General features: G+C 50.6%; 1 protein-coding gene across 5 annotated transcripts in view; it reads right to left on the bottom strand.

Moving 5' to 3' along the window:
* Positions 1–14,598, bottom strand: part of OTOF (otoferlin) — a 101,374-nt gene that overhangs the window by 30,336 nt on the left and 56,440 nt on the right. For all 5 annotated transcript variants that reach the window (XM_054474896.1, XM_054474898.1, XM_063648871.1 and 2 more), the window contains 5 exons: positions 14,395–14,521; positions 13,849–13,903; positions 7,046–7,177; positions 1,798–1,860; positions 1,329–1,413 (listed from right to left, as the gene is read on the bottom strand). In XM_054474896.1, the coding sequence (XP_054330871.1) occupies positions 1,329–1,413; positions 1,798–1,860; positions 7,046–7,177; positions 13,849–13,903; positions 14,395–14,521 (462 nt within the window). The remainder of the gene's footprint in view (positions 1–1,328; positions 1,414–1,797; positions 1,861–7,045; positions 7,178–13,848; positions 13,904–14,394; positions 14,522–14,598) is intronic.

Below are 14,598 nucleotides of genomic sequence, written 5' to 3'. Positions count from 1 at the left end.
AGGGCCATGGCATGTGTGGGGCGGTGGCAAAGGCACTGGCCTGGGAGCTGGAGACAGGGGTGCTACTCCTAGATGGTGGGCAAACCCCTTCATCACCCTGGGCTTCAGTTTATCTTCACAGAGGCTGGACTAGATGTTTTTCAGGTCTTGGGCAGCTTGAGTGTTCTATGATCTTGTGATTTTTATGTGTATAATCTTGGTTTTGGACTCAGATTCCCTGGTCTAAGTCACAGTTGTAATGTGCACCAGCTGGACATCTCTTAGGTTGAACCACAAGTGATCGCCAATTTGTTCAACCTACTAGTTTAGTGGTATCTCTAAGCCCCTTCATTTCTTTTAGCCTCATTTGTCTCATCCGCAAAATGGGAAGAAATGCTGCTGCCTACATTACTGTTTTGTCAGGGTCAAATGTGACAATTGGGTGAAATTATGTTGTCATTGTCAAAGGGCCTAATGGGGTCATTACAGCACTCTGAGCAGTGCATTCACTTCAGGGACACGGGGTGGCCCCTAACCTGCCCACGTGGTGAGCTGTCATCTGGCAGGCTGAGGCACTTCCTCTGCCTGGCCCACCTCACAAGCCCTCTGGGCCACCCCTTGGGGTTCCCTTGCCAACCCCATTGCTGTTGGCCTACAGGACGCCATGGAGCCCACATGGCTGCCCAAGAGCCTGGGGCTCTTGTAAGAAGTGTTTTCAGAGACCAGAGTCCCTCAGAGGCCGCCGCACTACATCTGGCATTGACCAGCACCACCGCGTTCAGATTGGATAGTGTGGCTCAGTGACGCTCTGGGGACACACAGCCTGACTTCACCCCCGACCAGCTGTGTGGCTGGGGCAAGCCCTGGCTCTGAGCCTCAACTGTAAAAGGGGACGGCAGGGTCCTGTGAGGGGTGGAAAGGGGTTCCTTTCTGCTCAGCGGGTGCCAGCCCAGGAGGCAGGAGTCTGGGCGCAGCCCCTCTGCAGGCTGTGACGGGTCTCCCTCACTGCATCCTCTATTACTACTGGTCAGCCTGCCTATGGCCAGTGATGCACCAGCCTGCCATGCACTCCGGAGCGTGCGATGAAGCTCCTTCCAGGCTCTGTGCAGAGTTACTGACCTAATTATGAGTGAGAACCTACCAGACTGGGTGCGCAGTTGCTCACTGCATTTGTGTACAGACTGTGTGCGCCACTTCTCCGCAGGCCAGATGGCTGTGTGTACTAACAGTCTCCAGACTGTGGTCCTTGCCAGGCTTTTCCCAGGAACCGCCACAGTGGGAAGGGCCCCATGCACCATGCTCCCTGAGCCGTGCACACCTCGACTGACTGGTCATGCGCAGGTACTCACCTGGCTGCAAGTACACGGTTCCCACATCCATTTTGAAGGAGCCCACCAGGGTGCCACTGCGTAGTAGGTTCTTGGAGTGAATCACCTTTCAGGCAGAACCACAGCCCACCCGTCAGGCCCGGCGAGGGTGAGGCTTTCCATGGGGCAGTGGTGAGACCCGAGCTTTGTGGTGAAGCGGGAGGGCGTTTGGCAGAGTGGGCTGGCTCGCTGAGGCTCAGCATCAGCTCCTCCTGCCCACACCAGTTTCTCGCTGGCCACCGTATATGGGTGAATGCACTATTCAGAGGCACCCAATGAAAGGGGTGGGTGGGGACCAGAATCCAGCCTGTCCCCTACTTGCCCAGCCGTGTGTCCAGGCACGGCACTGCCTCTTTATGACGGGTCTAGACAGCAGGGGCCCCTCTCAAGTCTGCACAAAGGTGCAGTTTGAGAGAGTGGCCCTGCCTGCCAGGGGCTGCTCCCCACTCACCGAAATCTTGATGATCTTGTCGAACATGACATCTGGAGAGACATGGAAGTCGAAGACGAAGTACTGGAGGGGGAAGGATCCAGGCCTGCTGTCACTGAGGGCAGCAGCAACAGCCCAGGCAGTGTTGGGCCCCTCCCTCTTCGCAGTGCCTGTCTGCACCCCAGACATTTGCCCTGAGCCCCAAAGTTCAGAGGAGCAGCAGAGGCAACTCATCTGATCCTGATTGACCCTGGTGGTGGGTGGTAGGAAGCAGAGCCCTATCTCCTAGGTGGGGCTGGTGCTGGCTAGTGTAGGGTGGGGAAGGAACTGGGAACAGTAGGTGGAACAGCCTGTGCCCTTGTACTGTGCTCAGAAGAGGCACAGGGCCAGGGAGCGAGGAGACTTGGGTTCTAGGCCCCGCTCTGCACCTTCTTAACTGTGTGGGCTTGAGCAACATATTCTCTGAACCTCAGTTTCTTGAGCTGCGAAATGGGGATAATGACACCCACCTCCGAGTCTTGTTATGAGGCTCTGATGAGACAGTGTAACATATTTTACCAAATCTAAAGTGGCTACTGGCTGTAAGATATACTACAGTTTAACAAGCCACATGGACATTACCATGAAGCCACAAGGCTGCCTAGGAGACACATCCCAAATTCAGAGAGGTGAAAATGTAAAATAACGCAAGCCTCAGAGCAGATGAACCATGGTGTGCCAAAGCACTTAGTTGGCAGTCGATGTGAAATGCCATGAGTGTGCACTGTCCTTTGGTGCTGTGGGCTGCCATGCGCATTTGCAGTCCCCATCTCTTCCCCTGGCCTGTGTGTGCAGGTGCTGAGGATGAGGGTGTGGGGCAGTGAGTAGAGGGGCTGCTGCTTTGGTGAACTGTGGTGGGGAGAAGGGAGAAATGTTTCCAATGTGCTTGGGGTAAATGTCTGAAGAGAACGTGCTCCTGGCTGCTGGGGGCTGGCCCTTGAGCACTGAGGGTAAAGCCAGCTTCAGAGCCAGCCCCACCTGGCTATTACTGCTAGATCAATCACTTTCTTGCCTGAGCCTCAGTTTACCTATTATACTATGAATGTGGAGATATAATCCAGGGCTGTTGTGCTGAACTGCTACAGGGGTGCCATTCACATGGGGGGCTTCAAAGTGTGGTTGTAAAGTTGCAATGAGACACCCTGGTCAAGTCTTTAACACAGGTGTGCACCCACGGTAAGCACACAGTAAGCAGCGACAGCTGTGCATGACACTAACAGGCCCGGGGTGTGCTGGCCGGGGTTCTGAAGCTCTGGGGAGGCGGGTGGGGACATGGATTTGGGAATCGTCAGCACAAGATGGTAACTGACACCTTGGGGATGGAGGAGATACCTGGGGAGAGCATGGGAGGGGAAGCAGGCCCAGGTCAGGGCTCCAAGAAGACACAGCCTTTCAGCCAAGAAGTCAGGCGGGGAAGATGGAGCTGGAGAGACAGGGGAAGCAGGATAGTGGCGTGAGGGGCCCCCAAGAGGAGCAGCAGGCAGTGGGATGAAAGAAACTAGATGATCAAGGGAGAGGAGGATGACATGGACATTATACTCAGGAACAGCAAGGTCCTTGGTGACCTTGAGGAGAGCAATGTCAATGACATCTGGAGGCAGAAACCCTGCAGAGATTGAGGGGTGACTGGGGTGAAGAAGTGAGGACAACCCAAGTGGTCTGACTGTGGAGGGGTGGAGGGAAAAAGGAGGTCACTGGAGAGGTGTGTGGGAATGAGGAAAGGCCCAGAGAGAGGTGACAGACTCCTAGTTTCTGTCCTTGAGCACACATGGGTCTTCGTGGTTGTACTTAGCATATGCTGGAGTAAAACACCTTATAAGCAAGGAAGAAGGGACTGGAAGAAAAACAAAGACAGAGTTGGGCTGTGCAATGCCAGGTTCTTTGAGCTGTAGAAAGAGAAGGATCCAAGGCAAAGGGGAGAGGTGGATTTTCAGCAGAAGGAAGGAGGGCGGCGCTCCCAAGATGCCCAGGGCGGGGCCAGATGCACACACAGGACACACAGGAAAGGAGCCTTTGTCTGGTTTGTGAATGACCAGCTTGTTCTGGAAGGGCAAAGGTTTTGAGCTTCCCTGCACACAAGCAGGCTCAGGGCCAGGCAGGGTGATCAGGCCAGGTGCCCGCAGCTGTGCCAGCCCCAGGGAAGCGAGCTAGCTGAGCTGGGGCCAGAATCCCGAACTCTCTGAGCTGTCTGTAATCAAATTCCTGGTATTTCCTGAGCATATTTTCCTTTTGTAATAGCTTAGATACCTAAGTCATGTTGATTGTTCCCACCTCCCTCTGTTGTTTTAATGGAGCCAAAGGAAGGTTCCTACCAGCTCAGATAATTAGTCAGAAATAATACATTCCCACGACGAGGAGGATGTCCTTCATTGAAAAGGAATGTGGCATAGAAAGAGAAGAAAAGGGAAAGAAAGCTTTGGGGCTGGAAAGGCTGATTTGGGGCTGGAAGGAATCATAGTAAGATGGTTTAGAATGGTGGTCTCAACTGGGGGCAATTTCAGGGGACATTTGGCATGCCTAGAAACAGTCTTGGTAGCTGTAACTAAGGGGAGTTGCTATTGGCATCTACTGGGTAGAGGCCAGGGATGCTGCTCACATCCTACACAGCAGAGGACAATCCCACCACAATTATCCAGTCCAAGATACCATAGTGCTGAGTTTGAGAAACCCTAGTTCAGAGGAAACAGAAACAAAATCAGAGCTATTTGGGTTTGTGAAAAAGAACAAAAATGAGATCAGAAACACATTTAAGATTGTCCAAAGATGAGCAGAATGAATAGTCTTAGAGGAAGTAAACAGGGAATTTAGAAAGATTCTAGGCTGAAACGAGGAGGGGACCTGTGCAGGGCGGAAACTGTGCCTCCTTCATCTCGGCAGCCTCCATGTTGCCCCACATGCCACTGTCTGGTGCGCGGCAGATGCTCAGTGGATGTTTGTATCTTCCTTTGGGTGAGTGTTACTGAACCCCTCCGAGTACATGCCTGGCTCTGAACAAATACAGGGAGGCAGGAGACTGGGAGTCTCCAGTCCACCAGGAGGACAGAGACATGGAGGACCAACCTCAATTCCGGGACATTAACACTGCAGAGAAAGGGGAGGGCTGACCTCTGACCCAGACAGAGCAGGCAAGGCTGCTCAGTAGCAAGACCATTTGAGCTGGGCCCTGCCGGGTGAGTAGGAGTTTTCTGGGGGAGTCACAGAGTAGGGAGAGTAGCTCTGTGCCCTTGGGAAAGAGGAAGTAATTTGAATGAAAGTCAAGGTGTGTGGGCCTGGTGGAGGGAGATCCCTTAAGTTAGCAAAAGTGGCTTCACTGCTATCAAGTAACCACAGGAGCCACGAGGACCTGTTTCCATGCCTGTCATGGGGACATAGATGCTTATCTAGGCGGAGGCTTGTCCAGTCAGGAAGTGTGCTAACGTAAGGCCAGAGATGTCAATCCTGAATGTCCTTGGGGCTGGAGGGCTCCTGAGCAGGTTGTCCAGCTCTGGGGCCTGTGGGAAAGCAGCTGGGAGAGCAGAGTCAATTTGCGGTCACAAAGGAGAGTTCAGCCAGGCATGGGCTGAAGGGCAGAGGTGGGCCTGGGTTTTCTTCTTGCAGGTGCACAGTCTGAGGACTGTCAGAGCTGCTTGAGAAATGCCCTCCCCCAAGCTACAGGGGGAACCTCAGCCCTCACCCACCTCAGGGTACGGGACTCGGCTGCCTTACTTGGACCAGCCTGGCACCCCTCACTCCTGGAGCCACCAGGAGAAACAGACTGGGGAACCCTCCGGGAAAGGGATGGCAGGGCCCAGGCCTGTGGCTTCTGGGTTAGTCTGATGTGTGATCAGGCATCTGGGAAAGGCCTGGGGATCCTGGTGAGAAAACATTTTAAATGGTCCATTTTCAAGGCAGGATAAGTCTAAGTACTAGCATCCAACCTGAGAACGTGACAAACCACATGGCTCATGCACCTAGAAGGACACGATAAGCGAACAGAATGTAGAGGAGGGGTCAGCCCATGAAAGGGAAGAAAGTTTTGTTATTGGGAAATCGAAACTTAAGTGGGGAAGGGGAGCGGGGTATAACCTTATAAGGGGGAAAATGAAACTTAGGTGACATCAGGGAAGATTGTAACCCCATAGTACTCGACCAATGGGGAACTGGGAGAGGGACTTGCACACTAGGAGATAAATTGCCTGTTGTGACTGCCCCAGGTGTGCCTGCCTACCAGACACTCCATCTTGCAAGACCATTATTAAAAGTCTCACTTTCGCTGTTCTTCGTGCCTCTAAGTCCATTCTTTGGGTTCGGATGAGTGAGTGTATTTCTCACATCCCTCCCCAGAGCTGATTATGATGGGGTCCCATTTGGAGCCTGGGAACCAAGGTGCCATATTTGTGATGGTGGCCAGAGCCCTGGGCTGGAAGCTGGGTGGGCAGCCTGGCCCCTGCTCTATCAGCAACACTCTCTGAGATTGTGGGCAAGGCCCTTCCATATGGAGGCCTCAGTATCCCCCTCTGTAAGATGGGGAGATTAAAGTAGAAGGTCTCTGAGGTCCCTCACCCTTGATGTGGCCTCAAACGGCTGGAAAGAATAGGAGTGGGTACCAAATGTTTTCTCTTTCACGCCCCAAAATCAAGGCCGGTGCTCTGGAGGGAAGCCCACAGAAGTTTAGGCAACCATGAAGGAGCTGAGCCAAGAGGGCAGAACCCCACTAGCATGCCAAGGGCGATGCTGGCACTGTGAGGTTGGACAAGGTCTGCCTTCAGAAGTCTCACTGTCCCCTGTGTAAAAGGGAATTCATAGTGACAACTTTGGATGGTCCAGTTCAGAAGCATTTAGGAGCATGCCTGGCCGGTAGAAAGTGCTTACTAATGGTGCCAATGCCACCATGGGTTGGAATGAGGCAGCCCTGTCCTTGGGCTCTGGCTGGGAAACAGTGGGGAACAGGCCTCTTGGGGAGTGGTGGGCGGGGTTCTTTCACAGGCACTGCTGGGGTCTGCAGAGGAGCACCCGGGTGGTGTACACTTCAAAGACCAGTGTCAGCCTGCACTCTAGACTAGGGGTTTCAGAGGATTCAGAGGATGTGGCTCTGTTTGTCAGTGTCCTGGGGGTTGTAACAGGGTGGGTCACCCCTGCTGGTAGCCCTGTGTGCTCCTTGACTCCCAGCCACTCCTATTTCTCCTAGGGAGGGCTGGGGCCACCCTCCTGCCATATTTACGGAGGCTTCTTTCCCCACAGGGCCACTGACCTCGTTGTAGTAGGGGCAGTTAGTGGACTCCTTCATGGACGTGTACTTCTTGTCGTCACCCACCTCCACACACACCACGGGGTCCATGTTCAAGCCCACCAGCTGCCGGGCCTCGATCACCGTGATGCTGACCTGCAGGCAGGAGAAGGGAGAGCCAGAAGGAAAGCTGCCTGAGCCTAGGAGCCTGGTCCCACAGGGGGTCCAGGGGCTGGGGCAGCAGGGACAGAGGGAGGGCCCCGGAGCCAGCACTGGCCTCCTGGACTCCACTCTAACCACTGCCTCTCATCTGCTGGGTGATCCTGGCTCTTTCTCCTTCTATGCCTCAGTGTCTTCATTTATAGAGGAGTATGAGTTGGCTAACCTCTAAGTCAGTGTTCACTAGACTTAACTTGCTGGGCCGGCGGGAGGGAGAGGCATTAAAAACACTGATGCCCAGGCCACCTCCAGACCAATCCAATCCAATCCTGGGACATGCAGCTCAGGCATCTGTATTTTTATTTTTACTTTTTTGACAGAGTCTCACTCTGTTGCCCAGGTTGGAGTGGAGTGGCAGGATCTCGGCTCACTGCTACCCTCTGCCTCCTGGGTTCAAGTGATTCTTCTGCCTCAGCCTCCTGAGTAGCTGGGATTACAGGCGTGTGCCACCACACCAGGCTAATTTTGTATTTTTTATACAGATGGAGTTTTGCCATGTTGGCCAGGCTGTTCTCAAACTCCTGGCCTCAAGTGATCTGTCTGCCTCGGCCTCCCAAAGTGCTGGGATTACAGGCATGAGCCACCGTGCCCGGCCTGGCATCTGTATTTTTAAAGCTCCTAGGTGATGCCAAGTGCCCTGCGTTCTTCCCCAGCGTCGATGGCTCTGTTTCAGAAAGAGCTGCCAAACCCATGTCACAGGTTTCATGCACTCAGGAATAAAGCTTTTAAAGTCTTCATTAACTCGCATTTAATTTCCTGCTCCAGGAATTCTCATGTAAACCTGCAGGCCTCTGATATGTCTTTGCGTTTCTGGAATTTGCACCCCCCACTTTCCACATTGCTACCTCCTCTCCGTTTGCTGAATTTCTTTGTTTGTATGGCCAGTGCGGCTTTGGTGCCTGCCTGAGCCGCCTTTTTCAGCCTACTGATTGTCTGTTGTGTGCACTATGCGTGTCCTTTACGTGGCGTCCAGCTCTGCAGTCTTACTTATATCCTGGGAAGCCCTTTTTCAGTTGTTCATTCATGCAACAAATGTTTCCTGGAAACCTGCTGGAGCCAGGCACAGGTGGGATTGCAACAAATTCTTCCTTGTGGAGCTTACCACAAATGATTAATGGTTTTTTTTTTTTTTCCACACTGAGTCTCTCTCTGTCACTCAGGCTGGAGTGCAGTGGCATGATCTCGGCTCACTGCAGCCTCCACTTCCTGGGTTCAAGCAATTCTTCTGCCCCAGCCTCCCAAGTAGCTGGGATTACAAGCATATGCCACCCTGCCCGGCTAATTTTTGTATTTTTTTTTTTTTAGTAGAGATTGGGTTTTACCATGTTGGCCAGGCTGGTCTTGAACTCCTGACCTCAGGTGATCTGCCTGCCTTGGCCTCCCAAAGTGCTGGGAATGCAGGCACGAGACACTGTGACCAGCCGATTATTGGCTTTTTAAGCTAAAAAGATATAAGGAGAGAGAGAGCCAGAGCACCGGTAATTTTTGAAGTCACTACTACTTTTCCCGAACGCTCATTTTAAGCCATCAGGTCTCGTTTGGATTTGGAGGTGTCAGTTCCTGTCAGGGTGGCCATGGTAAGATAGACAGAGGCATGTACTGGGGGTTGCTGAACTTGGGATTGAACCCCAGACCTGACATGTTGCCAGGTGTGAGGGCAAATGATCACATAGCCTTGTGTTTTTCAGTTACAAGCAGAGACACCAGCTACCTGTAAGGTTGTGTGCGGGTTAAATGAGATCATGTGTGTCAAAATGCATCCTAAACAGCAGAAAGCTCTATAAAATGTGGGTGACCCCAATAGAATCTCCCTTCAGCTAAGCAGTTGATCTCTCAAGTAGGTGAGGTTGTGCATAATACTTAGAATAATTGATTCACTTGCCTCTCTCAAACGTATGTTTTAACAAGCATGGACCTCAGTACATTCTTCTTCTTCTTCTTCTTTTTTTTTTTTTTTTTTTGGAGACAGAGTCTCACTCTGTTGCCCAGGCTGGAGTGCAGTGGCACGATCTAGGCTCACTGCAACCTCCACCTCCTGGGTTCAAGCTATTCTCTCCAGACTCAGCCTCCCGAGTAGCTGGGATTATAGGCGCCTGCCACCGCACGGCTAATTTTTGTATTTTTAGTAGAGACGAGGTTTCACCACGTTGGCCAGGATAGTCTCAATCTCCCTCGTGATCCACCTGCCTCGGCCTCCCAAAGTGCTGGAATTACAGGCGTGAACCACTGCGCCCAGCACATTCTTCTAATGTGACTCCGAAGGTTGCTTTTCATGCCTGTCATCTTGGAGATTTCATATTTTAGTTGTGCTTTGATGCAACTTCTAAATACAACTTTACTCGAGAGAATTATCTTCCCTTTCCATGAAAAAGAATAACCACTAAAATGATCATGCAGTGTCCATCAAAGTCTGAAAAATATCCTGAGGGCCATGAAAAATCTACACATCAGAAGTAATCATGTTGAGCAAATAGAAATTCCATTGTTAATGAGAACATTGCCAGGAAAGCAGATATTTACAAATGAAGTGACACTTGAACTAGGAAGCAAATATTTCCGTTTGGAACGTGAAGTGCCAAAGGGACAGAAGTAAAAGCTTAGAATCTGGAGCTTCACAGAAGTTCAATATTCACCACTCCTTCAGGGAGCTAAAAAGGAAATAGGACTAACTAACTTAGCTCTGAGAAGTTTACTGTAAAGAGAGCAAACAGACACTAGAAGTCCTTCTTTGCACAATAGTTTATAGAGTTCTAACTTCCATGAACCCTTTTTTGCCAAAGATTTTTAAAAACCCCATGAATTTTTCCACAACTAATGCCCCCACCAACAATAAAAAAGGCTTTCTATAACTCAAGACTGGGAAGCGGACAGACATAGTTTTGGCATCTACCGAAGATAAGCCAGCAGAAAGTCCTCTTCCCACTGCCAAGAGAGTGGTTGGTTTTTATGTTTTCCATCTCGAGGCATGGCCATAAGACAGGCTACTTCTCCCTGTCCCCCTTTTCAGGACTCATACGTTTCTCCCTTCCTCCAGGGAGCAGAGCCAGTGAAGGTGACAACCTGGACAGAAGCTCTGGCAGTAGAGGCGGAGGGTGGAGGGGAAGGTGGGCAGAGGCTTGAAGGAGTAACGGAGGGAAGAGAAGCTCCAGAGGGTGCTCATTGCTGGCTGAGAGGCAGCCCCAAGAGGAAGCTGAGGGCGCAGGAGAAAGACCGCCACGTGCATGGTGGTGGGGGAAGGGGAATGCCATTCCTGCTGCCTCCCACCCCTCCTGGGGCTCTAGGAAGGGGAAATGATGCACTTGAAATAAAAAATAAAAAATGGCTGGTCATTCTCCAGGGTTCTGGGGGAGGGGCTTGGCCATCCTTCTCTCCAATCATCAGCAGAGGACTCAATTTTCCCAGGGTGGAAGATGAAGAGGCAAACGGAGCCACAGCTGGGACCAACCGACCAGCTGACTATTCCACCATCTCCTTTCAAGATAAGGGACATACTCCCCAGTGGCTTCATGAAAGCAATCACAAGGAATAATGCTGAGTGGTAAATCTATACCCCTGTCCTGGGAAAACCCGAGAGTAATTATGCTTTGTGACCTGCTTCCCAGGGACCTGATCCAGCTTCAAGAACATCCACTGGGAGCTAGAGATGAGAGTTGGTGCGCCCTTTAGTACTGTCCTTCTGCAACATCCATTACCCACTCACCACTTTTCCAGGTGGCAGAGATGTGACATGACCAGATTTGCATTTTCAGAAGGTTGCTCCAGTGGTGGCATAGACGTTGGAGTGGAGGAGGCAATATGAGGGCAGGGAGACCAGGTAGAAAGTGGGTACAAGCATGCAATTGAGGCTGGGGACCTCAGGTCAGTGGCAGGGGCATGAAATGGAGGTGAAAACTGGAGAGATGTTGGGTGACAATGTATTAAGTCTTGGTGCCAGGAAGAGACGGTAATGAAGAGACTCAAGACCCCTTGACCCACCAAAAACATCTCTGCCAAATGCCAAGTGTTGCTCACTCTGGTGGGGAAACTGCACATTCACAGGGGGGTGACTGTGGTTTCTTGCCTTGGAGATGGCAATAATCAGGAAAGAGTTTACATGCGACATGCATTCTAAATGGAAGAAACAAGGAGCATGGGTATGCCACGGTCCTTTTACCTCCAGGCTTCTTTCAGTGCCATAACCTTTAGAATGGTCCTGAGCCCTCACAACCTTTCCTGGATCTGAGTTCAGCTAAGTCTCCCCTCCTCTCGCCAACGAGATGTCCTTCCTGAGGTCTTTATAACTCATCAAACCCAAAGTCTCCAAGACAGTGAAGTCGTATCTGGTTTTATTGCTTTTTATTATTTATTTATTTATTTTTAATTTTCTTTTGAGACAAGGTCTCCCTCTGTCGCCCAGGCTGGAGTGCAGTGGTGCGGTCTCAACTCACTGCAACCTCCACCTTCCGGGTTCAAGCGATTCTCCTGCCTCAGCCTCCCAAGTGGCTGCGATTACAGGTATGTGCCGCTACCATGCCTGGCTAATTTTTGTATTTTTAGTAGAGATGGGGTTTCACCATGTTGGCCAGGCTGGTCTTGAGCTCCTGGCCTCATGCAATCCACTCATCTCGGCCTCCAAAAGTACTGGGATTACAGGCATGAGCCACTGCACCCGGCCTGGTTTTATTGCATTATACACTGTATGTATTGGAAGTGAAAATAATTTCACATTTGCATCCTCATACCTCTCGCTCAAATGTTTGCAAGGTTAGTTGTGAATGAACTTGTCGGGAAACACTATGCTACCAGGTTAAATACAACTGTTTTGTTCAGTTTGGTTTAAAAATTCTTTGGAGGGGACAATGTGTGGTTCAGTTAATAAAAGTCTCTGTTAGGAAGCAGTTTAAAAAGGTTTGGGAAACAAGCACTAAGTAGCAAGATGAAGATGAACCAGGGACCCGAAGGGAGCAGCTGTCTAGAAGGCTTGATATAGAGAAGTCAATTGCTCTAACGGCTGTGGCCAGACACCCCTGGCCTTGAACCCTGGCTCTAGCCTTGGCTAACTTAGTGGCAACGACCTGGGACAAGCTCCTGACCTTCCTGGGGCCTCACTTTCTTACCTATAAATGCAGTAACACCTATATTTGGGTGGTTGAAGAATTACATTAACTTCAATGGAAATACATATATAGCTCCTAGCACAGTGCCTGGCATAGAATAAACCTTCAAAAATAAGTTTCATGAACAATAATGACTCTATTTTTGATGTGCCCTTACCTCTTAGGCCAGTGACATGATACCTGAGTTGGGGTCGTTGTTCTTTGGAATTCTCCTGTTCTCAGCACACAGAGAAACAAAGCCCTGAGCCCAATCCCTTGGAAAAGTCCTCGGAAGTCTCAGGACATTTTGTGTTTGGGTTTTGGCAGAGGTGAGGGGCCGGGATTCTCAAACCTCCAAGGAATCCAATGGCTTGAAGTTATTTAAAACCACAGGGGCAGGTCCGTTTGACATTGCCTGGGGCTGTTTTTCAGGCACCTGGGAAGACAGTTTCCTGAGTAGATGGAAACTAAAACAAAGATGAAGGAAGATGAGGTATATCCTGGAGAAAACATGGCCAGATGTACCTTTTACATAGAAAAGTGCCATCTTATCCTTTCCATCATCACCTGAGTGAGGGGAGGTGGGGTTGTCCGTAAAGAAGGATTAGTGTGTGTGGGGTCTGGGAACTAGGCATCAAAGATAAAGCTCTACCCTGGTAGATGGGGCTCACTCTGATTCTGGGGCCTGGTGCTGATACCCAGACCAAACATCCCCAGGACAGAAGTGCAGTGGCAGCCAGGTGAGGTCTCTTGCAAGCCCTGTCCCCTCTGAGCAGCCAGCATTCTCACTGAATCCTAGGAAAGCCCAGCAGTCTTCTGATTTATAGCTGAGTCTTGTTAGCCTCCAAGGGAGGGTCTGGAGCAATGGAGGGTCCCTGGGCCCTTCCTGAGAGATGGTGTCCCAGCAGCCACCAGACATGCTCGTCACCTGTCCTGCCTGCACTGCTGGCCACATTCACATTCTTACAGCTGTCAACCTCTCTTTGTCTCAGTCTTTTGTCTCTACTCTTAGAAGCACACAAATAAAAAAGTTGTGTTAATCTTAGAAAATACAGAGAAGCAAAAAGAAGAAAAAAAATCACTCTCATTCTCACCATCCAGAGATAACCAGAATCGACATTACTTCCAGTAATCAAATAATGCAAAACAACAATTTAAAAATCATGCCAGGAAAACTTTCTTCAAAGGCTCTTATTTTAACTGTTTGAATACTTTTTTTTAGTTCTTGGTCTCTTTATGGTTTTTCTAGGTGCTTCTCACTTTATGAAGTCCAATACTGAACATGAAATACTGGAAGGGCTTTGATTAGCATAGGCAGAGTTCTCAAGCTTTTCTTTGGGTTTGTATCTCTCTACTGATGATACTTCTAGGAATGCCTCCCAGGAACAAGCTTACTTTGGGAACTTATATTCAGCTTGTGGTGCTCTATGACTCCTGGATCCATGCCTCAGTATAGTGGATAATGCACATCCGGCTAGAATCCCCCACTAGAGCAGAGTCTGAAAGACATGAGGCCTCCCGGTGCCCACCTACCTGGTAATCCATGGGCCGCCCAGCACTTGGCTCCATCTTAATGTCTGGCTTAGATCTGAGGAAGAGAATGTACCATCAGGCCTGGGGTATGGGGACTGCTTGTGGGGGAGGAGGACACTGGCAGTGGTTAGACCTGGGAGTGGGCAGAGGGACAGAATCATGGTCTTTAAACACTCAAGCACTGTCAAGAATAGTGAGGATTAGTTGTCTTCAGAGGCCTCGACACAGAGAACTAATCAAAGGCAGAAGTAACAGAGAGACAGACATGGGGTCAATAGGTTCAAATATGGGGTGGGCAGGTCTGTGGCTTCCTTGGGCTGGGAGGTATTCAAGGACCTGAGAACAGGCCTGCAGCTGCTGTGCTCTGCTTTTGCAGGGAGAGAGGTGAGAGAAACACCCAAGGAAAAACAGAAACGGGTAAGGTTAGGTTAGGAGGAAGCCATCCATGAGCCCTGATTCTTCCCTACCCGAATTCCAATCATGGCAAGCCAGGTCCTGCCTGACAGGGTGGGGGCAGCTGGGTTTACGGGGCTCCCGTCCACTCACCGCTTGTTGGAGACATTAGTGGTGAGAGCTGTGACTGAGGCTAGAGACACCGAGTCGGGATCCAGTCCATCTGCTAGCCGAATGGCCAGATGGTCAAGGTCTTCCATCTCTAGCACCGCTGGTTCATCTGGGGAAGATGAAAGACTAGTTAGGTGGGCTGACTGATGGTGAGATAGTGACCGTTTCTCCTTTTACTCTGGCATC

This window comes from Pongo pygmaeus, chromosome 12 (genome assembly GCF_028885625.2).
Source record: "Pongo pygmaeus isolate AG05252 chromosome 12, NHGRI_mPonPyg2-v2.0_pri, whole genome shotgun sequence".
Lineage (NCBI taxonomy): Eukaryota > Metazoa > Chordata > Mammalia > Primates > Hominidae > Pongo > Pongo pygmaeus.
Note: the sequence above shows the minus strand (reverse complement) of the source record. Positions and strands in the feature narration are given on the sequence as shown.